We start from the raw sequence: 26,578 nt of genomic DNA on the forward strand, positions 1-26,578 counted from the left end.
CACAATACCTCATCTGGGGACTGTCCCTGGAAATCAAGCACGTATGGTTACCCTACCCTAAATGGCTCCTTGAATGCTTAGCATCTTGTGCAGCCCAGTTCAGAAGTTCCAGTTAAACCCGACAAAGTTTTTAAACGCACGGTTGTTTCACGCTTTTTTCTGCCCCCACCGCAAATTGGCATCCCCATGAATGAGTGTCCGACATTTTACATGACGTTCCTGAACCAGTCTACCACTGAACACCACTGCCACAGACAACACGTAACCTAACTCCCCAGAGCACGACCCAGTGAGCTCCTTACAGTGACAGACACCAGAAAAACTCATTAGCCTGATTGACTTTCCAGCTTATCTCCGGCTCTCAAATCTTTGCGCTGAACTCTCAGAGGGCACGTTTGATTGTCTGGGATGTGTCGCACATGTAAGGAGTTCTTAACCCACCGAGTGACAGTTTGGACTAATCGATGGCACGAAGCTAAGGCAGACCGCACCGTACTCTGTGAAGATACCACATTTAGCATTTTTAAAGCCATCACTTTGAGTTTGAATGTCAAGATTCTGCATCCTGCCCCCAGCACCTACTCAGGGAACAGGACTCACTTCATTATAATTCCTGCATCAAGCAGAGGGTGGGGGCGGGTAGAGATAGCACCCCGGTTCGATATGCTTTACATTCAGTGTGTGTTTTTTTACACACTGTTCTGCCAAGTGGGTATCGGAATGTCCCGTTAGTTACAGCAGAGTCTTTGCACAAATCGTTTTGTTTGATTGCAGTCCCGAGGAACAAAGCAGTTCAACAGCAGGGTTTCTTGATCTGCGAGGCCCGTTTGACTGCAGGAGACACTTCATGACATATAGATGTCAAGAGTCGAGTGCAGTCAACCACAACGCCAGTTTGTCACAGATGCACAGTCACACCACAGCAAATAGAGGAGTGCAAGAGAAAGATCATAGGGGGAAAGGGAGGGGGGGGGGGGGGGAAATCGGAGAAACCTATAACCCTTAAATAATTTGCTTTTATGTCTTTTTCGAAGCTTTTAGATTTAAAAAAAAGATTATTTAACTGCGCAAGGTGGTAGGTAAGGGCTTCTCAGGAGAAGGCTTGCCTTAAATGCAGCTGGCAAGGTGACAGTCAACAAAACAACGATGGCCACATGCAACTCGACGAAAGGAACTCGGTAAAATACAGAGCAGAACCATTGCTAAGCGAAAGCAATCAATGAGTCAAAATGATAATAAAGGAGACAGTAAAAAGGTAGAACCAAGGAAAATAGCAAGTCAATGTACCGGTGCAGAATGAAAGGAAGCGTAAAGGAGGATTTTGAAAAGGGGCGAATTGTCTTCACGAAATGTGTCCTTTCCTTTCAACCTTTCCTTTTTTGCTTGGGAAGGGACCGCAGCCTAGATTACTTTGATCGTTTTTGTTGGTCAGCCAGATGTCCAACACATGTCTGACACATCGCCACGCTTATGTGTGCACAGACCAGCCTGGGGAGTTCCAGAAAGGCATGCAAATTTCCCTTTGTGTGGAATGGTGTGCGCACTCTCCTACCGGAGGGATGCGCGCTGCTTACCTCATCCCGGAACTTATTAGTGGCAGGTTGTCAGAGAACCCCCAGAGTGTGTTAAAAACTGCACAGCTGTTTGTCAAGCTTGAGTCACCCTACCCTCTAAGTGGGGTTGACTCGCGGGCGTGAAACAGAGCAGGATGGGGAGAATCATAGGAACCCAGGTAAGGTCAACACATTACACTTGTATAGCGTCCTTCACGTCGGGAGGACATCCCAGAGCGCTGGGTAACTAACCAGCCATAGACTAAAATAAAAATAATTCCAGCATCACGCAATCGTTCGTCTCTCGTCGTGATTGATGTCACAGAATTATATTTCCTCAAACTATTTGTCATTGCCTTGATTGTGAATGCAATGTTTGCCAAAGACGTGTGTGTGTGTGTGCGCGCATGTGTGTGTGTGTGTGTGTGCGCGCACGTGTGTGTGTGCGCGCACGTGTGTGTGTGTGTGGGTGTGCGTGTGAGGACGGTGTCCCTTTTAAAGCATAAATATAACCAGTCATAATATTTATTGTCCACTGAAATGCGCAATATCACTCACATCCACTGGCACACTTTCACATTCTCTCTCACTCACTCGCTCGCTCACTCACTCACTCACTCACTCACACGCACACGCATGCTCTGCCTCTCTGAGTCACTTTAATGAATTATCCAGGATGTCAGCAATTGAACTGGACTTGCTCCACAATAGACTTACAGCTGCTGCTGTCTTCAGTCCACCCACAGCCTGATCCTATTTCCAGAACAGCATTTGGTCAGGAAGAGCCAGATTTAAGGAGACAAGTCACACCCTACAAGGTTTGACTATCCATCTGGTCACGAGAGATCACGTGAGAGGTGTGAAAGAAGAAGATCCTTCAGCCCATTTGGTCTTATCCTTCCAAACACAGTTGTTACTTGAACCAATTTGCCTATAAACAATTTGCTTTGAAGAGTGAGGTTTTTTGTGGGGGGGTGGAGTGGGGGCAAGCAATGGGGTGGTAAGCCAATTCTCTTATCTCCTTTCAGTTGTTATCTATGAGCTATCATGTGATTCCAGTTCACCCAGAGGCAGCACAGGGTAACTTGGGCTCTACATATCTTTCATACCCGGCACAGATACGATGGGCCTATTGGCCTCCTTCTGTGCTGGATAATTCTGTGATTCTATGATCAACTAGTATTTTTGTCCGTTGTCTCATTTTATCCTCTCTTTTCTTCTCCTGTGGTTATTTGATTCCTTTCACATTCTTTTTGGTTTAATTCCACAGTGACTAGGGTTTTTCCAGGTGCCTCCACCAAGTGGGTACTGTATTACTCATGTGTGAGCCTTAATTATGAGTGTTGACGGGCTATTTGGCCACAGCTGGCACTGCAATTGAATTCCAATCAAGTCTAAATCCTCACACGCAGCGAAGGTATGCATTCCTGGTGGCGTTCCATCTTCTCTTCCAACTTGTCTCAGCCAAGCTTCACAAGAAAGCTCCCCAGAAGACTATCATTTGGCTAAATGCTAGCCTTTATACAGAGGCCTAAAGAAACATGCCCTCAAAGCTACTTTCACCCAATTACTTTTACATCTCTTCGTCGGAAATGTTCTTGATCTCCATGCCTGTTCAGAAACGTATTAGGAACATTCCTTCCAAGTTGGAGGCTACTTGGGATTGTTTGCCTCAATGTCCAGACAGACTAAACATTATATCACCACAGATTTACTTTGCAAAGTTTGAGTGCAAACATTTCACAGTTTGGTTACCACTTTAGCAGGGATTTGTTACCTATCTGCCTGTTCAAGGGTAAGATCTCCTCCCAGGCCTTGCCCTTGCTCACTGAACTCTAAGGTTTCACACAAGGCCTGATGGAATCGGATGGAGATTCACTATTGCTTCATTCGCTCAGTAGTTACTTACAATTATCAATTAACCCACAGTAATTTGGCGGAGTGGGTTAGTGCAGTACTGTGGAAATGGAAAAGTAATGCAGGAATATATTTTGCAATCTGTATTGCACATATTAGAATCAGATATAACACTAATAACAGGAAGCAATCGAGCTGAACTTGGTGTGTTCACTAAGTAGGATGATATTTACTGAAATCCCTTATGATTATATTTGACATTAGAAATTCCTTGTCTAGATTTATCATATCTGATATCAATAAAAACCTGGCCCATTGCAATTCTGTGTGAACAATCATAATGTTTTATGTTGGCGCTTCTTCAATTCAGTTTTTTTTAATTCAAATTCAATTGATTGACATTTTCTCCTTTTTTGATTTAGCAATTCGTCAAATTTAATTGTTGGTGGTGAAATGTTACTGTTATTAAAAGACATAAACAGGCATCTACATCTATCTACACATCTGCACACGTTCACAGTCAGATAGCATTAGGACAGAGTAGAGAGACAGCCCTCATACCAATCATTTTGCTCTTTAAAGAGTGGCCAAAACAGTTTTAGGGATTCACTTTAAAATAAGAGTCTTGCTCATCTAAGACAAAACAGTTTTAATACAGTACTGAAGTACGGTTTGAAACATCTTTCCACTGCTTTCGAAAGAATATTTTGAAAATATAAAGTTTACTTTTTTAATCTTCACTCTGTTACAGCCCATCACATACAGGTACAGAACATACATTTAATATAACTTACACTAGACATGTCTATTACATCTGTGATATCCATACAGGTGAAGGAAGCTTTAAGTCCAAGGCAGAGCCATGTGTCTCTGTCTGTGGCGATCCCACTACCATATTGTTTGCGGTTTGGCTTAAAATGGACACAACCGAGTTTGTTGATCAGCATCGTCAATGCAAGACAAGGTGAATGCATGGCATCTATATGTTGGCTTTATTCAGAATAAATATTTCCTGTATCTACCAATGTGCTTTATTGAAACACTGATGGGAATTCGGAATAGTTGTTACTTTCTGACTGATTAACTAGAGCTACAGCCGGACATCCTTTTACCTAAGTACTCAAACACTGCATACCAATCACGCAAAGACCCAAGACTCTCTGTAAAACACGTCGCATCAGTAACTTATCCCATCAACATGTCAATATAGCAGGAGGTTCCGAGACTAACGATATATGTGCTCACAGCTATTCTGCACAATTCATCAAACAGTTCTACGGATCTCAGATTGTTCATTATAGCAACAATACGTTCAAATACCAATGTAATATTCTATTGATAATCTATCGACAGTGGGGTCTTGTTATTCATAAGCATTGTGGCATGACATACAGCACTAGAGACGACACGTTCCAGTCATATCCACACAATTACAGTAATCCTCCAAATATTGATGACTTCCACAAATACCAGACCCATCGAAACACTCAGATTTCACCAATGACACCAAAAAAAGCTCACATTGACTTTTTTTAAAAAAATCTATAACAACATAGGGACAATCAAGTGTACCTTAAACTAGTTGTTTCTCGCATTTGTATCATATGACGGCACATTACCCAACACGACTACATGAATCACTTTGTCAGTGCTCATCTATCTCTGGAAATGAGGATACGAATAAATTGTGGATGCCGTGGCAGTGTTTGATGCATGATTGTACGTTAAGATATTTGTTTTCTTCTTCTTTGTTGAGGTACATAGGCGGAGTCTGCCCCTGTCCTTCATCCAGTTGGTGACTATTGACTGTAACAGCTTGGTTTGCAGCTTTGGCAGAGGTGGTTCCATCACGTCACTTCCAGCGACGCAGGCGAGACCCGGTCGCACTCGGCGCGGGATCGCAAGCTGTGCCATTGCTCCGACGAGGTCCGATGTAAGCTAAGCATCCGCCGCCAGTGGTTGGATTCCGGGGCCCCTGTGGAGTATTGGCCGATGACAATCCTGCCGACAAAATCATTGCTGCTCTTCATGTTGTGACCGTAAACTGTAAGGAAACCGAAACACAGCCGTCAGGACAGTAGATTTCAACGGAGCAACTCGTAGGTGTAAATTAATCTCAGTTTACTCTTTACAAACTCTTTACTCTTTGTGGTGTCCCAGTTGATAAACAACAACAACAACAACAACAAGATTCCATTTATAAAGCGCCTTTCACGTCAGGAGGACGTCCCACAGGATGTCGAGGATCAACATTTAACAACAATAACAATCCTTGCGTTTGACACAGCGCCTTATCACGTCTTCGAGACGTCTCAAACCGCTTCACAGAATATACTGTGAAGCGAATTGACTGTATATTTTGTGGGCGAAACGCGGCAGCCAATTGCGCACAGCAACGGAGATCTGAGTTGGATTCTGATAGGAAAAAGGAAGTAAGAAGCCCACTGAAGAGGGTCACAGGACATCAATAACAACTTGCATTTATGTAGCGGCCTCCACATAGAGCAATATCTTGGAGCACTTTACAGTGGCAAGGAATGGACCTGGAGCGGGGGGGAGGAGAGAAGAGGGGAATGAAGGACCACCCAGATTGTGAAATAGAATCCACCTTGTGAGCCAATATTTACAAGCAACGTGAGCTAATTCCTTCGATGGATTGAGGACATGTGTTCCCACTGTTCCGATTTAGAGCATTTTCACCTGGTGCTACACTAGTACAGTTATCATTGTGTTTGCAAATTCACTGAAAATAACTTTCAGACAGGCCAAGTTAACCGGACTAATTCTTAAACCGTGCCACGTGGTAAGATTGCTCGGTCGGTTAAAGAGTGACGAGGCTGCCAAAGTTGAGTTTCAACCAATCGTGCAGCTTTTTTTCCGATTGTCCCCAGTGGATTCCGAGATACAGATGGTTGGTAGCTGCTAATCCTGAGGAATTTAGCAGCCAAATACAAACTCTTGACCCTACCAGTCACATTTATCAGCAATCTGTTAGAACACATTGCCGAAAGCTGTGTACAGTCAAACGACATCTAATTTAAAGTGAATAGCTATTAAACACTAAACGTAAGGATGCCCGACTCTCTACTCCATTTGCCGAAGTTACTGGCATTGAACACACATTTCTAAGAGAGCACGCCTAACTATATCTCGGGCCTCAATGCTCAACTTCCCAGTGACTGATTCAGGAGTGAGATATAAACAGAAACTTGGGATGAAGTAGTCTGTCCCCCTCTGTTGGCTGGAGAAATGATTGGGGAGAGAGTTAAATTATAAAATACATTGAAAGGCAGGAGAAGGAAAAATAAAAGGGGAATAATTCATGGATTTGTTACAGAATAATTTTTAGGTTTAATCCCAAACCACCCAAGCATCTCTCCGGAATAAATCCACATTGATATATTTTTTTAAACATATGTTCTGTGATAGAAATATCCTGTGAAGCGCTTTGAGATGTCTCAGTGACATGATAAGGCGCAATATCAAATGAAATAATTATAACTGTATTCCAATGTTGACCTTCCGCTTAGGTATGGGAATGGACATCAGAAATCTAGGCTTAATCCACAGAATGAGGAAACGTTAAGAACTATTAAGGGAAATTAATTCGGACAATTGCAATGAAGGAAACACGCACCCAAATTGGGGACAATAAATTGGGACATTGCTTGGTGAATGGTTCTAAGGTTGAAATGTGACCCTTACAGTTGGTGGGATAGCAACACCAACAATTAAAACCTCTGCTGCCCTCAACAGGTCTCATTTTGAAATGCGGGACCTTATAATAATAATAATAATCCTTGCATTTGATATAGCGCTTTTCATGTCGGGAGGACGTCCCAAAGCGCTTCACAGAACACACTGTAAAGTGAACTGACTGTACATTTGTGGGCGAACGCGGCAGCCAATTGCGCACAGCAATGTCCCACAAACAGTCGTAGATTGAAAATGACCAATTTATTATTGTTTTTTTTTGTTTTGGAGGGATTATTATTAGGTGTGATAAAGTGCTGAAGTATTCTCAAATAACGCAAGCTTCGCACCGAAATGAGAATAAAGAACGAAAGACCAAGCGACGGCACATTGCAAAAGAAACCAACTGTTAAATAAAAACTGCAACAACTCCAGAACTCAGTTCAAGCTCTATTCAAGGATCGATAGCGACAGAGTCAAAATGAAATACGGGCACTTTCAAAGCAAATCGTTCAAGAGAATAGCTTCTGGACGATTCATTCATTTAGCTTTAGTGGGGCCTTAGGATACTGAGGTTTCCTTTGCCATTGTCGCTGAAGAAAATACTGAACCTCTCAAGCGTTTGGTGGAATTGAGATATCATAAAAATAATATTCACCCACAAAATACACAGTCACTACACTTTACAGTAAACTTTGCGACGTCTCAACAATTCGATAAGGTGCTGTACCAAATGTCAAGATTATTATATTTTATTATTATTATAATTGACCCACCGGATAGCAGGAAAAGAGCAGACAAACATTAGGACGGGAGAACTCAGAAAGATTTTTTTGACTTTAATTTGGACATTTGTGTTTATTGTAATGTGTTACGGCTCATATTACAGTAATAAAGCTGTCCTGATGTTTGAGTGATTGTTATTGCTGTTGTATTAGTGCTAGCAGCTGGTTAAAGAGTGGCAGTGGAAAAAGATTGGGGACAAACCTCCAGCCCAGCTTCTGGGCGAGAGAATGATTGACATTAATGCAGGAAGATGTATGAGCAAAACGAGAAAACAGTGCACGTTTCTGGCATCCAGATGGTGTGTTATTAAATATGGATTTGTGCCATTGAATGAACCGATGATAAAGGTGAAGCTAAGCCAAATGTTTGCCTGTACTGTTGACCTAAACACGGCTTATTCAGCAGTTCAGAACAGGCTTCGTTCGTTTAGGATCAGATCAAGGGAAAGACCAAATCAAACTGATTTCTTATTGAAATGTCCTGCGACATATATACACACTGTTACATTTGCCTGCAAAATGCACAGTCACTACACATTGCACTTTATCTCGTGTCTGCCCGACGAGAAAGGCATTCTATAAAATGTAAGGATTACGTTTCTGATTGTATTAAAGGAATACTTTTATTCACAATACAGCTAAACATTAGACTTAACTTGATTTTTTTTAAGTTCAACTTTGCCTCAAATGTACCAGTTTAAAAATATAGTATGTAGTAATATTCTTAAACATGTTAACAAGTTAATATATTGTATATAACATGCTATCAAGTTAATATATTGTATATATTCATTCTATATATACATATATAATTAATATAATTGCGTGAGGAATTTGCTGCCGCATTTTGCCCACAAAATATACAGTCAATTCACTTTACAGTGTATTCCGTGAAGCGCTTTGAGATGTCTCAATGACGTGATAAGGCGCTATATCAAATGGAAGGATTATTATTATTATATAAAGTTGGAGTGATGTGCTGGCATCTGAACCAAAAGGAGATGAACAAGAGTTTGCACAAGAACCAAAGGCTTTTTTTCCAGCTCTGCTTTGAAAGCCTTTGCATTGTAGGAATTTTAAAAAGATTGTAGGCGAACCTAGGTATGATCAGGATACCGTACATATCTATTTCATTTCAGTTTAGGTTAATTTAATCTTTGTAATGCAGTTAGTTCTCGGAAGCTGTGGTCATAATTTCATTACAGACCTCGGAAAGCAAAAAAAAAAATCAATGAGCAGTGTTTTACTATCCAATTTCTCTATTTGTGCTGAGATTTGGAAGATGTAAAATGTCAAGCATAATTAAATAGATGCTTGCCACTTAGATAATGCATAGAATAAAATTTACAAATCATATCCATTGTAACCATTAATAATCCCAAATTGCTATTTAAATAGCTTCCTTGCCGCAGTACAGAACTAGATTGGAGTCTGCAGCATCAGAATATGTAATAGCAAGGATAATGTTACATTGCTTATCCTCGTGCGGAGAATGCGTGATCATGTTTGATATGAATAGACAAGAAGGATGGAAGGATAGCCTATCGTACGATGCCATTATTTTCTGCTCAAATTACAGTATTCAGGTATCAGATCTTTGCAGAAGGCAACAAAGGATGTAAGTGGCACTGTGTAGCTTCACCATGTTGAGCACAGCTTTTCAATACTGCAATAGGTTTAGTGTTTAGTCGTCTTGGACATAGTTTCTCCCATGTCCCCCCAGATAAAACTGGCCATTCACTTCATGGCTGTTAGCGGGACATTGCTCTGAATACATTGTCTGCCACATTTGTCTATAAAATGCACACAATCACTACACATTACAGTATATCCCGTGTCTGCCCAACAAGAAAGGGGCTTTTTTTTAACCATGGTACATGAAATTGCTGAAAGAATTAGCAAGGGCACAAACAGCAAATCTATTAATAAGGTTCATATCAAATGTAAGTATTACGTTTATGATTTTATTAAAATTAATTTTGCTCAAAATAATGAGGCCATCTACATTTCAATCCCCAGAAGATACACTGATTATAATAAAGCAAAAAAAATCATTTCTAATCCATCAATTTTTCTTATAATCTTACTATATTGATATTCCTGACACCTTTTCCTCTCCTTATTGACATCTGAATGGTTAATAATTTGTGTATTTTAATACAAAATTAGGAAGAAATTGCCCCCAAAACTGTCTTTCTCTCAGTAAGTCCTAATAACACATCAAATGAAGATCATGTGAGTTACTGTTGACGTACTGAGAATGCTGCTTTTTAGTAGTTTCTATTGCCTAACATACATTTTTTTTGTACCATGATACATAAAATTGCTTAAAGAATTAGCAAGGAAGCAAACAGTGAATCAATTAACAAGGTTCATTAGCTCTCGCTAATAAATCTGTTGAACTCAACGGGGGGTTTGTTTATTTATGGTTCATGGCTCTTTAAACATAATCTCTCTCATTTACCATCTTTAAGAATGAATTGTGCAGCATTGTAAACAAACCAGAACCAACGATATCTCAATACCATTGGCTACTTTCGTAAGACTTAGGTTTTAAGGTTTGTTAGCATTTGACTCCATCCTTTCATTAAATGCAATAATGATGTAATGAGATAATATAATGCATTGTACTTATTCTCTTGATGTAAGGTATTCAGTTTTCAGCCGTAAATATTCTGCCACCTGAGTTGTTGCACAACGAGCAGTTAGAATAGAGCCCTTTACAGAGGAGTAATGTGATGGATGTGATTTAATGACATTGCTTTTTCTGATACCATAAACATAGAATATGTTGTCGTTTGTGCGGGGGTGGTGGAGCAGGGAGCAGCAGCTAGAAACGGAAATGATATGATTCAAGTCACAATTTCCAGAAAGTCTTTACGAGAATTTGTATTGCATCTGTTGACAAGCTTCGACAATACCATTCACAGTAGCTTCTTCCTACAGTAAAACTGTCACTTCTGTAACTGATCGTATTTTTTATGTTGGAAGAATCAAAGGACTTTGCGAATCACCCATACAGATAATCTTACTGAAAGCTATCACAAAGCCTCTAGTTTAGGGTTAGAAAGTGAGGATATTATATCCATATTGTATGAGGACATTACAGTTGAGTTCAGTGCTCTCAAAGAAGTCTCATTTGGAATCATTTCAGAAAATAAAGGAATTTGATCCGAGCAACTATATCCAGAAAATAATAATAATCCTTGCATTTGGAGGACGGCACCTTCATCAATGCAGCCCTCCCCTGGCATTGGAATGTCACCCGCCCTGGGCTATGTGAGCTCCACTGCTGTACAGTATGACCGTAGAGATTGGAAAGATTGGCAGCTGACCCTCAACGTTTGGGGTCCTGAACTCTTGGAGAAAGGTTAACAGCCATTTACCAATTTAATAGGACGGGTTTTAATGACACCCTATGGGTTCAGTGGAATGCTCTGCAAACATAAACTTGTATTGATTTCATTCAGTTCACTCTGCTTCCCCACACTAGCAACTGTTTGCCTTTCAGTGCTCCATTCAGAAAACGCTTGACTCTACATATTAAAACGTCCTCATTGGACACGGCGATGCTAACAATGCTTGACGTACAAAATGTTTGGTGTGTGCTACGGTTCAGCAGGAGTGTTTCGGATAGAAAACCTAGTGTCACAGTAAATACAGTGTTTTAATAAATTCTAGTGTGACAGGTTACAGTGGCTCACAGTCACAGCTGAGTCGTCAGTAGCCATGCAATTGTCCTCTCCATCACCTAACGCCCACTAAAAGAAACCGTGCTGCTGGCAACAATTCCACCAGCCATTAATAAATAATTCTCCCAAGCGTTGTGAAAGATTTTGGGCTTCAGGGGGATTTTTTTTTTAAACTTTAGTGATACGTTGCTTTTTCACCTTTATCATTGCAGATATGGATTTCTGCTAGGTAATTACAGAGATTTTTTGAAGTAGGTTAAAAGCTAACCCGCTTGTCCTAAGTGATTTGCCAGTACACCATTCCTGGTTTTCAAAACCTCACAAAATTGGTACATCTGACAGTATTGTTCTGGGTTTACTTTCTTAATGCTATATAGTAAAATATTCCTTGCTTCTAATATTACGTCTTCTCAAATCAAAGTGCCTCAAAAGAGCTTCAGAGAGTTTTTCTATAAAGCGTACTATGTATTTTTATTAATCCTTGCATTTGATATAGCACTTTTCACATCTTCCAGACGTCTCAAAGTGCTTCACAGCGGCAGCCAATTGCACACAGCAGTGTCCCACAAACACTCGTGGATTGAAGTGACCAATTTATTATTTTTTTAGGTGAATGAGGCAGCCAATTTGCTTAGAGTAATTAATGCCCCACAAACAGCCATAAAGTGAATTAACTACCTGGGGGATAGTTGGACCAGGACATCGGGTAAACACCTTAGATAAGGTCTATCATGTCTTCTCTGAGACATTTCATTTCAAAACTGAAGAGCCCCAATTTATCTGATCTTTCCACAGAACTGATCCTTCGAACACATTGCCTCCACTGCCTGGCAAACCCTTTATGTACAGTGAGGTTAGTACAAATTATGATACTGACAAACTGATTAGACTGTCAGCCTAGACTATGTGAGCTAAGCAGTTTATAGAAATCTTGATCCGTGTAATTTGCCCATCGCAAGGACTTACTTTTTTTTCACGTACAAAATTCAGTATATTTCGCAGCAAATCCCGTGAAGCGCTTTGAGACATCCTCCTGTTGTTAAAGGTGCTACATCAAAAGCAAGGATCATAATTATTTTTAAATCTTTTCACAAAACGCAATACTTTTTTTTTCCACTTGGAAAATCCCAGCTGTATGAACTAAACCCTCTTTTCTAATTGGCTTTACATTACTTGATGAAAAAAAACATTTGATGTAGACAAAAGACTTTTCCCCTAATGAAACACGTGCCCACTGCAAACAAATTCATACAAATTGCAATCAGTGAAAAACAAAATCTTGGGTTCAGCATAAATCAGTCGGAGAGAATCAACAGAACATCATGCGACATGAATACAAACAAAGAATCCACAAGTCTCTGGCAGTGATTCCAATAGCTTAAACTTTGCTCCTGGATTTAAAACTCAACACAAGACCCTTTCTATTTGCAGCATTGTGTAGAGATGCGATCAATATCCAAATTTGACTGGTTTACTCCTTCACACAATTTATATATCACTGCAAACTTTTCAAGACTAGAAATGATGTAGGCCAAATATCTCATGATAATGTAATGCAGATGTCAGCAACATAGCGCTCAATGGGTAGCACTCTAGCCTCTGGGGCAGAAGGTTGTGGATTCATGCCTGATATTGGGATGTTATTTTATAACCTAGGATGATAATTTAGTATGGAGCGGGGGGTTGGCTGTGTTTTTTTTGTCGGTTGTAACATTTTATTTTAGACAGGGCCATAGCCATTAAAAATCGCATTTGAAAAGCGAGAGGGGTTTCTCCTGGTGTTAATATGGACATTAATCCTCCATATTAATTAATCATTCACCTCTTGGCTGTGTACAAATCGACTGTTATGTTTGCTGCAAAACGCAGTCACGACACGAGACAATAGTTAACACGAAGCTTTCTGAGACATTTTGACATTATATGAGGTGGAAAGACGCAAGTTCTTTCTTAATGCAGCTTTAATTAAAAGTCAAGCAGAGCAGCATTGCACACCTGGAGAGGGATGTCAAGTGTGGTCTTAGAAAACTGCCAGGAAACTGCTAACCGTTCCATCGTGCAACGTGTAAAAAAACAGAAAAATCTGAAGAACTGCTCAAGAGGTTCATAGTGAGCATAGACTAATGTGGTTAGGAAGAGAATTGGACTGGTCAGGAAGCAAGGCAGTTGTTCAGTGTATACAGTGAGAGCAAGAGAACTTTAAACATTGACTTCTGTCCCATGAAGACAATCTAAACTAACACAGTGGCACAGTATTGCATAAGGAAGCAGCCTGGAGGGATGCATTTTGCTTACTTAATTCCGGAAAGTATTAGGCGCAGGTTGGCAAGACCCCAGAGTGCGAGTTGGGGTCCTGCTGCAGGCTAACCAGCTAACATCACATAGCTTGCCATTGATATTGCTATAGTAGGTTTTTTTTTTAAATTGATAGAAATAGCCTGAAGAAAGATCTTTGAAGTTGATCATAATTATTGTTTTGGGATTTTGATGGGGAGGTAGCGTTTATAGTCTTTTGAGCATTCTCCCACAGAATTTACAGTCAATGTATTTTGCAGTATATTCTGTGAAGCGCTTTGAGACGTCTCGAATTCGTGATAAAGCGCTACATCAAATGTGCGGATTATTATTATCATTCTTTGCTTTTTTTTTCCCAGCACTGTGAGAATCTGATTCCAGGTGATGGAAAGACAATGGAACATCAGTAACAGAACTGGCGTGAAGGAAATTACAGCACCAAAGATGTCAGGGAGTTTGAACTAACTTAAAAGAGGTGAAATGTCAAGTATCAGAAATCCTGGAAGTGCAGGACACAGAACACAAAGCCGTGATTGATTCCGGTGATGGATGCCATCGTGGTTTATTGGATTATTCGGAAATTAAATATTATTGCTTTGTTTACACAGCGGACAGATGTTAATGGTCATCACTAATTCAGATTGATATAATATTCCAGCAGCTGCCTACAAAAGCACAGTCACTTCGCTCAGGAGTGCTGAGAGACATGATAAGGCACTATCGAAACACGAGTTCTTTCTTCATCACGACGTGGAGCATGACATTGCGAAGGATCCTCCTCCATGGGGTTTGATTCGGAATTAAGTGGCACAGTTAGCACTTGAGGCTATTCCACCAATCTCTCCAATCCAGCGCATCAGGGGATTTCAAGGAGCTGTGACTTGCAATGACTTTGAGCTGAACGGAGGAAGATGGCTGGTCACACATCATTGTAGACAGCAGGCTGATGATGGGAACAAGCTGCGTGGCTAACTGTGCTCAGCCAACTCGCACGTTTTAACGCACAAATGCGTCTCTGGTATGACAACATTCAGCACATTTTTGGTGACAAAGCAAAGTGCTGCCAGTGCTGGGAAACTGAAGGGACCGACAACTCTCGATTTCTCTGTCTGATGTGCTTTCTTCAACGTCTGTCTGGGTATCTTTTCAAATGTTTTCAACCATCTTTAAGGTGTTTTTTTTTGGGATCGAGGATTGTCGCTAACACTGTCCTCTTTTCTCTCCCCCAGCTGTGTTCTCAGATGCTTGATCTTCATTGCTGGGAGAGTACAGGGCTATTTTGTCTTCTCTTCTCTTGCTCAGACTCAACAATCCATCAGGCACAGCAATGAATCATTGGAGTCGGAAAAAGTCAGCCGTGAATTTGGGTGTGAATAATCATCGGTGCAGCTATCGATATGTGGTTTTCAGTTGGGAGTCATCTGAGGAGGATATTTATTGCAGATTACTACATAGGATATTCAAATAAGTCATTGCATTTAAAACATGTGCGGATTTCATGTAGGCAAGAGTATGGTAAATGTATTTTGATTATGCTATGGAGAGTGATACCAGGATCCGTGTTCATTGGCTGCATACATGTGAATGAACTACATATATACAGCGAATGACTCAGTGTAGCATAGAAGATTTAAAAGCTTACCATAATGTAAGGAGTCACTGCATGGGCTTCCTCCTGTTTGCCAGTCAGGGAGCTTCAGTTCTTCTGCGAGTGGCACATCTCTAACCTTGACCTTCCTTTCCAGATCTTTACTACAGGTCAATCTTTGATGGCAATAGACCTTGAAGGTCACTCAAAACTCAAACTCCCCTGATAAGATGGAACGCTTTTTTCATATCAAAAATATCTTGCGCTATTTTAGTCCAGGCAGCCATTTCAATCCACACGACGAGTTATATTTCATTTGGGGAAGGTGGGGACTGCAAATATATGATAACTTCTTGGACTGAAACATACTGTGAAATGTGACTTCTCGATTTGAATGTTATCTTCCGCACTTTACCATCCGTGAACCAGACTCGTTAACAAAGATTGGCCTCTTTGAAGTGGTGTTCAAGTGCTGGATTTCCATAATTTCTTCCAATTTGTTGTTTGATGGCCTAATGTGCTACCAGCAGTCAAGCACCAAGTGGGTCGTTCATTTATTTTGGCGTCAACTTGTATCGTTTTCTGTTTCTCAAGGAATTAAGCAGTGAAACTTGCGGCAAATCTCTGATTGAGCATCTTGTGAATATCACAGGGTTTCTCTAAGGAACCTACTATTCAGAAATTGAATGGCTTGAACCAACAGTTACTCCTAGCGCACAGCAAATGAAAACTTGGCCCTATTATTTTTTAAAGCTGCTCTGATGTGCACAGAATTTCCTCTTGCTGTTAGCATCAGTGACCGACATAATCAGTCAGAGTGCTACTAATCACTAGGATGCTGCAAAGGTGGAGAGAAAATCAAACAGAATTTAATTATAGTAATTTTATCAAAGGAAATACTAGCGTTTGCAGGCGGGATTGGCACTGTTGAGTCGCAGATGTTTTTGTTGGTCAAAGTTTGTTAATAAGTAAATTTGCAAAATATTAACTAATCTGTTGTAATTTTATTTTGCATTTGAGAACATTCTTCTGACGTGAAAGGCGCTGTATCAAATGCAAAGATTATTACTATTCATTTTAAATGAAACACATTAATGTCATTCATCTAAACACAAGAACACTAATGCATTCAGGTGCAAAGGTAATAAAAATCCAAGTATTTAATAAACAGGATCATAATTTTTATTAGATTTTACGTTCACTTCTATTGCAACAGATATTTTAGCAAAATTGAATTCCTTCAACAACAATAATAAATACCAATTAAAAGAGCTCTTTGTGGGGGCGAAACGGCTTTGAGGGACAGATAGGATTCATAACCAATTGAGAAAATGGATGGATATATAATTTTCATTTGAGCAATTATTATTTGAAAATCAGAAATGACACTGTGCAGTCTTACCTGTGTAAACTAAGCTGATATCTTCCAACTCTTCAGATGGAACTTTGAAACTAAAGGATTCATTGTAGAACGGGTCTATGGTTCCCTTCATGCAAGATGTCTTTTTGGTTTTCACCAATTTTAATCCGTGCACCAGCTGAACTTTCACAAATGGATCTAAAGAGTATAAACATAAAAGAAGATTAACCTCATTATAGCCTAGAATATCTTACATGAATCATATAAATAGCTTTCACTGCCAATTTTGTTTTATTATGTGTATTAAATTATTAGTTTAGAATAGTCTTAAAACACACAAATCCTTACCAGTTTATTGTGTAATACAGTTGGCATTAACGGCATTTCGATTGACAAAGCTTCCCACTTACCTGATCCTTGGCTCATATCTGTCTGTAGAAGCTGTTTTGCCCTAATGATATCCACATTTAGCCTTCCTGCACTTGGCAAATAATTAAGAGAGATCAGTAGCTCCCCTAGTTCCACTTCATTCTATGGGGAAAATAAATACAAACAGAATATCAAACACTGGTGGATATTATCAGCAAATATCCTCATACATCCTCATGAGGGATACCTTGTCTTCACAGGCTGGATATAAACAATTGCATTGATATCTTCCACGTGGACAGTTATATATTCACACTCAAGCATAATAATAATAATAATCCTCACATTTGTTGTAGCACCTTATCACGACTTTGTAACATCACAAAGCACTGCACAGAACATACTGTCAAGTGAATTGACTGTATATTTTGTGGGAGAAACATGGCAGCCAATTGCACACAGCAGTGTATCATGGATTGAAGTGACCAATTTATTATTTTTTTGCATACAGTAATTAATGCCCCACAAACAACCATGAAGTGAACTACCTGGGGGATAGTTGGACCAGGACATTGGGTAAACACCTTATATAAGGTCTATGAGGTCTTCTCTGAGACTACTGCAAATCACTGCAAACAAAATTGATCCGTAAGCAAGACCCAATTCCAACTTGTCACAGAACCGCTCGCCTGATTTGATGCTTTCTTTTCGAAATCTCAGAAGAAGTCGCAGAGCCTAGGACTGACTTATAATCAATAGCATTGTCTGACTGACTGGCTAAAGGTTCTTTAGGAGCTGAAATTTCACTGCATCTGGTGTGTGTTTCAAAATATATTGTCAAATTGCATCACAACACTTCACTGAAATGTTAATTATGATCAGACATCTTTCAAAAGACATTGGCGCCATATTCTTTGCTTTGATGGACACAACAGCTTGTCATGTCAGAATGTCTCAAAGTGCTTCACATACCAACTTACTTTGATTTATACGAAGAGCAACAACACTCACATATATCAAACATCATTGGCAAAATTGACTGATCAGTCTGCGCTTAGCCATTCTGAATTTTTATTAAAGAGTAACTAATTGAATAAAATGTTAGTAAATTCCATAGTGCAGTGGCAGAATAATGGGTGACGAAACACCCGGGCAAACTAAGTTTACGGAACTCGGCATGTGTTTGTTAGGATACATTATTCACAGATTGTAAAAATACCCAAGTCAAGAAAAGAGCATTAACATCACCTGACCAGTGGTTCATCTTTTTCTAAACAATTCTTGCACTTTGGTCCTTCCTGATTTCACATAAACTGTCGGCAACAAAAGGAAGTGCAATTCCTCGATTCACATCCAGGCGAACTCACCAAATAGACCTCTCAACATGGAAAGACATCAATCCCCCTTGACAAAGCTAGTTTTTTCAACCATTAATGATTTATTTTTCCTTATTTGGTTAAGGTCTGTATGGTCATTGTTAATATAGTGATTCAGCTAACAATCTGACATATTGCTGTGTCCCACATGTGCTGTGCGGAAATTAACTGGCCCATTCGCTAACAAAATGCTCTACACTTTACACTAAACCCTGTGAAATGCTTTGAGTTGTCCTCCTGAAGTGAAAAGGCATATTAAATGCAAGGATTATTATTGAGTATTCTTATTGATTAAAGAATAGTAATTAAAAATCACACCACTTCTACCAACCTGACTAGCAAACATGACCTAGTAATCGGCACACAACACACACACACACAAATGTAACCAATGTTTGCACTAACCTAATTAGGACGTATGCCACATCATTAATGCTATTGAACCTGGTATTTTCACTGATGTAACCAGCAATTATGTTCCAACTCATACTCAATGCCACAAAATAGTATTCTACGATTGATCAGACATAAAAACAAATGCACAAATTCGCACAATTACCTGAGAACTTGGAACTAGTGCCTTCCACCAATGTCCACCTTTTACCAGGTCAACTTCGTTTAAAGACATTGCAACTTTCCCAATAACACAATGACGTGAAAATTTATCAAAGTCAACAACTGTTAAAAGGAGAGTCCTTCTCTGCGTTTCTAAAAAAGGAACTTCAAACGTGTAGCGTTCCTCAAAAACCGGGTTCTGAGTCTTGCGTTTGACTCCTGTTTGCCTTGAGTTCTTCTGATCTGGTAGGAGGCACATCTTGACGTATGGATTAGAATGAGCCATATCTTGTCTGGAACCATCGTATGAGATAGGAGGAGGCAGATCCCTGGCTTCGATCACCCGCACTGTCAGATAATTATGCAGGAGGTCGTATTGAGTGCTAAAGTGGAGCATGCCAAGCTGATACCTGGACAGAATCTCCTCATCGGTCAAAGAGTCCACATCGTCACTGTTTGAATCAACAGAGTAGAGTCTCGGTTCAAATTTCCGGAAGTAGTCCTCGGGAGCATATGGTTTCCTGAATACTTTAGGTTGAACTATTTCCTTCTTCGATCCAATTGTCCAAAACTCAATAGGTTTGATGTCAATCAGCGGAGAGCTCGGGCGTCTGGACGTCTCTAGATCTGCAGGATTGGGGAATTCAAACAACAAAAGTAAGTCATGAAACAATTCACACAGTGTTACTTACACTGAACAAATGGTCAACTGAACAGGCGGAAAAAACGGCTGCACAATATTCCAACTTTAATTCTTCACATCCGTACTTTCATTTTGAGATTCTGAAAACTGTTGCACCTTGTTAGTTTTCCTTTATTAGTCAGGGGCAATTTTACTCCTGTCCAGTTTTCTTCGCTGAAAGGATACAGTTCCATAGGTTCCGATCACCCTTTGGGACTTCACCCAACTGCCCATCCTCGATGTGAGCATTTGGCTATGATTGTTGGCTAGTGATTCAACTGTGGTGGGGGAGTGAAGGGTCGGAATCACAGGTAAGCCTGTTATTTGCTCACATGCATTGACTACAGTTGCTAGCAGAAGTATATACCTTGATTGATTGTTTGATTGTTTGATTGGTTGATGATTGATTGATTGATTGATTGATTAATTGATTGATTGATTGATTGATTGATGGACAGGTTGACTGACTGACTGACTGATCTATTGACTGATTGATTGACTGACTGATTGACACCAAGGCTAGTCGCAATGTCCTAACTGCTGCACTGACTGGGATCAGCAATGGATAGCACAAAGTTTGCAGTGAGTTAAACTAGCTATCATTGGGTGAGAAGCACAAACCTCATGAGCGGAGCCTTGGGGGATGGTTTTTAAAATATGACTCAAACCAAAACCATAATAAATTACTGGTTTAAAAAAACGCACATGGAGTATAAACGTTGTAGGTATGTAATTCCTCCTGCGTATTCATTATTCTTCGCACAATCAGGTTCTGTTTTGCATGACTCATCATATATCCTCACAGGACATACCGCAGTTAACCAACAAAAACAAGAATAATCAGTGCCTTCAGCAAATGGTATGTTTAAACTGCTAAAACAAGGCAACAATGTCATGGTATCTAATTCCTACAATCCTTTAGATTCCCTAGAACTCTCACATTTCTGGCTTTGTGCCCTCGACTAGATTCTTACAGATCCCATTGTGGGATTTAGGTATTAATTCTTGGATTAGTCAGAAATATTACTCACCTGTGGAATAAACTGCAGGTAAACAGCCCACAAAATACACAATCAATCCACTTGATAAAATATTGTTTGAAGCGCATTGAGACGCCTCAATGAAGTGATAAAGAGCTACATCAAATGCAAGGATTATTATTATATAAATTATGATGTACATTTAACGTAGAGGCAAAGCCAAAGTGCTAAATGTGCTCGGCTCTTACTCGAAATTCGTCTGGTCAGGCTGTAAGTGGAACGTGATGTATCTGAGGATCTCCGTCTATCAGAAGAGCTGCTTTGAGGAGTCTGCGGAGGGTCACTACTTGCACTGTCTAAATCTGCCTCCTGGTCATTGGTACGATCGCTTATCCTGGTTCACAGAAGAAACACAGAAATTAATCGCTGCAATTTTACGTGTGTTTACCGCACAGACGTCTGATCAATCTACTTTACAACAAAGGCCTGAAAGAGCTCTCTTATATCACGAATTACCCTTGTTCCTGTTCATATTTTACCTTTGCCTTTGTCTGCCAAGGGTTCTGACCCTTTGGTGCCATAAAGGAACTTCTTCCCCAAACAGCATCCACTCTAAGAGTAGGAAGTCTACTGTATAGGGCCTTGGTGAGACCGCACCTAGAGTATTGTGTGCAGTTTTGATCTCCTTATTTAAAAAAGGACATACTTGCCCTAGAGGGGGTGCAGCGTAGATTCACTACGTTATTTCCTGGGTTGAGGAGACTGACCTATGAGGATAGGCTGAATAAACTAGGGCTATATTCTCTAGAGTACAGAAGTATCAGCAGAGATCTTATTGAAACATATAAGATTCTTAAAGGGCTGATAAAGTAGACACTGAGGGTCTGTTTCCCCGGTAGGAGAATCTATAACCAGGGGTCACAGTCTGAAAATTAAGGGTCAGCCTTGAGGGTAGTGAATTTATGGAATTCACTACCTCAGAAGGCTGTAGATGCTCTTCAAGGCTGAGACTGATAGATTTTTTAAAAAATAGAGGGATTAGTAGATATGGGGATAGGGCAGGTAATTATAGTTAGGTCAGAAGATCAGCCGTGATCTTATCGAATGACGGGGCAGGGCTCGAGGGGCCGAATGGCCTACTCCTGCTCCTAATTCTTATGTTCTTATGTTCTAATGGAATAATTTTTCAAGCACGTGTCAGGCCTGGAGCAGCTTATATCTTTCCTTCGCGCGCACACACACACACACACACACACCTGGACTGGGCACACTTAAACATCATGTGTGAGTGATGCTGGCGTGGAGAACAGAAATTCCTGTTTGTGGGTCCATTGTTTTGAAAGAAAACTTCTAGATTCGCTACGGTAACAGACAGCGACTAAATCTTGCTACCTCCTTAAATGGGATTTATTTGCATCTCTTGGTGAAAATAATTCATATCAATGACCGGCGCTTCTAACGAGAGATGTATTGGCTTGCAAGCCAAAGTGCACACGGTCAGCTCGAGGGCATAGTGCACAGCTGTGACCCATGGCGTCCTTGAAATTGTTCAAAGCTGATGTTACAACTCAAATAACGGGGCACTACGGAGCTTGACTGTGGCTGAATTAGTCCCACATAGCTTCTGTTTGGCAAGGATTTCTCAGAGCACGGCACAACTCCCTTTAAAACCAGGCCTAATTGCTCGCTGTGTGCTAAAGGGACCTCTTCCATTACTATTACGTATGTCGTGTGGGGTCGTAACAGTGTCACAGAGTGCACACTTCTGACACTGTACTGCAGATTGCACGGTCCCATCAAAAATGTGCTCCAGATTGGATGTTATTTTAACGGTAATGATGGTATCATCGTTGAGAAAAACTTTCAGATAGGATTTTCAAGAGCTCACAGTGTTTTCGGTGATTGCTCCTGCAGGCACACACAGCAGCAAGATCTGCACATAATGAGTCATAAACTGCATCAAATTATCGCCGGTATCACGCAGGGAAACAATGCTTCAAATGATACCTCCCAAGCTTAAGTATCACAGATTGAACTGGAGTCTTAATATAATGTGTTATTTGTGTTATTCGTCTACGCTGACTGAGTTACGCTTGCTTCTATTTATGAAAGCATTTCAATTGATACCCCTACTTTTTTTTTTGGGGGGGGGGTGGTGGGTGGGGTGGGGGTGGGAATCTTCACAACAAATAAGAGAGAAACTTTGCCCCAATTGTATCACATCGCCATGTATTTATGCGACGGGCTAGGTTTAAATAGCAAGTACAGCGAAGCTGGTGAATCAATGAAATTAGAAGTAAATCATGCTTTAGGATACTATCGTGGATATTGAAGCAATCTCTTTTGAGCTCATCAGCAAATGTGTTTGAGCGACAGGTGATTCAGTGGTGCTCCCAAGCATTCAGAATACAGGCTTCAAAAACGGTTGTGCATTTCCAGCACAGTGTAGCAAAAGGAAATTATTCAATGCAAAGATGCGTGGCCACATTATATTAAGATCAAACACATTAGAAACACATACATACAACAAAAACAACAGCAACTTGCACACACGCACTGCACGGTACACAAATGAAGAAACACACAGAAATACACTAAACATGATTCCTCCAAACACACACACAAACCCTTTTTTTAGCAATTTTCATCCAAGGCATTTTCGAACTCTCTACGACAAGTAAATCACATTCAAGGGTTGTTGTGCATTCAATTTTAATATCCTTCTAAGAAATGAGCTCAGCTTAATCTCATTCATTTTTGAATAGGACTGTTTTTTTCCCCCCCAATCGGCCTCTGTGCATCTCAGGGTATTCAAGGAAAACGGTGTGGGTGGGTTTGCAAATTTGCCCGGCTGGTATTCTCATCGACTCTCACCGCGAACTGCACACAGCCAGACCTACGCAGAACGTAATATTGTACATGCAATTCTTTTCATCCACATCGCTGCAACAGGTGATGAATCGAGATGTAATGTTAATAGCGGCCACTGTGCATCAAGTCAAAGTACGGGTCTGTCTGCTCACAGGGGCCTCACGTATCACATAACATCACATCCATTCGGACATCACACAGCAGTGACGTGGCATTTAATGCCTTTACCTGCAGGACTGTGCTAACTGAATGAAACAAGCCTGACAAGCCTGTATCTGCAGGACTTTGCTAACTGAAACAAACCGGGACTAATAGAATAAAACAAGCACAGCAACAAATCGCCCCGTTACCTCATTTCCACATTCACACACTCGCCAATCACACAGTAAGGCAGACACCACTGAATAATAAGTTAGGCTCTGGAGCACCTGTTACACGCATCAGATCGAGACGCCGTGTTAAAGAGAAAATGAATGTGTTTCTTTTAATAAAACACACACACACACCTACACACACCCACACAAACGCACTTACAGCCAAGGTGGTGTCTGAGCAGGAAACGGTCCTAAGATTTCCACCTCATCTTCACTGGTCTGACAGCAACTGCAGTCATAACACTTTTCACAACAATTCCTGCAAGTCCATCTGCACAGAAGAAAATCTGATATTCGAGAGAGAAACCCCTGTTTTCACGTGGGAGAAATGGGGAAACAAAGGGAAATTAACAACAACCTGGTATCTTACTGTATATGCTATACATCATCAGTGCTCTCATTGTAGGCTGACACTGGCAGCTGATTTCAGCTTCTCTTGTTAGCTTTAATGTGCTTTCTTACACCATCGCTGCTTACAGCCAGCACGGCAACATCCTGATGAATAGAATAACACGGCAAAAATAAGGCGAAAATAAAGAGTTTGGCTCTCTTTTCGCAAAGGAATTACTGTTTGAAAAATGGAAATAATAAAAAAAAACTGTCTATTAAATCTGTGTCGGGACACAAAAAAAAACTACACAGAAAAAGCAAACACATACAAAAGTAAATTCCGGGTTCAGAAATTATAATTTTTGGGGGGGGTTTCTTTTAAAGAAAAATCGCATGTTATGAATAAAAGGAAAGCTTACCTGGTTTATTGGTTCCAACTGTCCTTTTAGAGACCCGTGAAAGGCGAGAGAGGGAAGGGGAGACAGAAATAAACTAGTTTAATAATAATCATAATCCTTGTAATTAATACCTTGTCTTATCACGTCTTCGAGACGTCTCAAAACGCTTCACAGAATACACTGTAAAGTGAACTGACTGTGCATTTTGTGGACGAAACAGTTAGCGCAGCAATATTTAGCATTCGAGGCTGCCACCGAATCTCATGTTGTTTTTTTGACAAAACATATTACACAAAATATATATGAACAAAAAGATAAACCTCAGTATATTTCACCCTCCCTCCACCACAGCTCAGATTTGAAGGGGGAGGGTGTGTGTGGGGGGGTGGGGGGTGGGGGGGAACAGGTGCAGGTCTTGTGAGGATAAGATTAAGGGTTAATTGACTTTTTAGTTAGGGCATCTGGGTTTATATAACAACAACTTGCATTTATATAGCATCCTTCACGCTGGACGGTGTCTCAGAGCATATATATATATATATCTAAGGGTGATTTTTTGTTGTTATTGTTGGTCACAGTTGCAGGAGAGGGTTAGGAAGAGGAATTGTTCTCTCTGGGTTGCTCTCTCAATCAGCCAGTGATGGATGTCACCATGGAAACACTGGATCAGAGAGCTGAGCCATCGCCTGATCTGTTAAACCACTGTAACCACCCAACTACCTATAACTAACTAAGTGACCAGAGACCCAACCAACCTCACACCCATTGCCAGTCTCAGGTTGTTGCATTTTCACCAACTGTTGCTTCCTTTCACCCCCAGAACAAGAGGGAAAGAGGGAAAAACACAAAAAAAAAACAGGTTTGCACTGAAAGCCAAACCCTATCAAACAGCTCTTACTGAATGCACTACACAACAACAACAACAACAACTTGCATTGATGTAGCATCACTGTCAGGAGCCAAACACCATCAATGTTTTGCAACAAAACGTGAGGCTGGGAGATGGAGATGGAGATGGAGATGGGGTGGGGGGGGAGTTTGCCTCTTTTACATCAACCCATGGATGTCTGGAGGCTTCAGTTAATTGTGGTGACTTCCATATTTTGCTCCTTTCAGGGAAAGGGGGAAAGGAGAGGAGAGGAGGAGAGAGGGGAAGAGAAGAGAGAGAGGAAGAGAGGAACAGTGGAAGAGAGGATAGTGGAAAGGGAGGGGAAGAGAGGGGAGTGGAAGAAAGGAGAGGGATGGGGGGGGGGGGGGGGGGGAAGAGGGGAAGGAGAGGTGGGAGGAAGAAAGGAGAGAGGAATGGAGAGGGGAAGAGTAGAAGAGAGAGGGGTGGGGGGGGGGGAGAGAAGAGAGGGGAAGAGAGAAGAGGGGAGAGGGGGAAAGGAGAGGCATTGCACGAGAAAACTGGGGTGGGGGGGGGTTTGCAAATCAATCTCAAGTCCATTCCAGACACTGGTATGTGACAAAGCGTTGCAAAAAAAAAAGAGAAGAGAATGTTACCTTGAAATATTTACAAACCCACCTGTATATACGCCATCTCCACTCAGGGTCTCACTACTTCATATGTACCTGGTCCTTGTGCATCACTCTCTCTCCCTCCTCTCTCCCTCTCCCTCTCTCCCTCCTCTCTCCCTCTCCCCAACTGTGGCTCTCAACCAGAATACTGTGCACAACAGAGACGTGACCTGTGTGACTGAGAGATGCTGATGTGGTCCAGGCGACGTCTCGCTTTTGGATGAACCGCATTTCATCTCTTCCCTCCTCTTCTCTCCTCTCCCCCTCTCCTCTCTCCCCCTCTCCTCTCCTCTCCCCCCTCT

At 40.9% G+C, this 26,578-nt stretch overlaps 1 protein-coding gene across 1 annotated transcript; it reads right to left on the minus strand.

Moving 5' to 3' along the window:
* Positions 1–4,099: 4,099 nt before the first annotated feature.
* syt17 (synaptotagmin XVII) lies at positions 4,100–26,388 on the minus strand. Its single transcript, XM_007893731.2, has 8 exons — positions 26,284–26,388; positions 24,780–24,797; positions 24,191–24,339; positions 21,034–21,179; positions 19,128–19,750; positions 17,234–17,354; positions 16,866–17,021; positions 4,100–5,454 (listed from the first exon to the last, which is right to left on the minus strand). The coding sequence occupies exons 1-8, from the start codon at positions 26,296–26,298 to the stop codon at positions 5,258–5,260; spliced, it is 1,425 nt and encodes a 474-aa protein (XP_007891922.1). The 5' UTR covers positions 26,299–26,388; the 3' UTR covers positions 4,100–5,257.
* Between the last annotated feature and the right edge of the window lie 190 nt (positions 26,389–26,578).

This window comes from Callorhinchus milii, unplaced genomic scaffold (assembly GCF_018977255.1).
Source record: "Callorhinchus milii isolate IMCB2004 unplaced genomic scaffold, IMCB_Cmil_1.0 Scaffold16, whole genome shotgun sequence".
In the NCBI taxonomy this organism is placed as follows: Eukaryota; Metazoa; Chordata; class Chondrichthyes; order Chimaeriformes; family Callorhinchidae; genus Callorhinchus; species Callorhinchus milii.

Coding starts and splice junctions, on each gene's coding strand:
- syt17 (XM_007893731.2), bottom strand. Junction 17,355..19,127: donor CACTAGTTCCAAGTTCTCAG/GTAATTGTGCGA, acceptor TTTTCCCCATAG/AATGAAGTGGAACTAGGGGA. Junction 5,455..16,865: donor TATCAGCTTAGTTTACACAG/GTAAGACTGCAC, acceptor GTTTCCTTACAG/TTTACGGTCACAACATGAAG.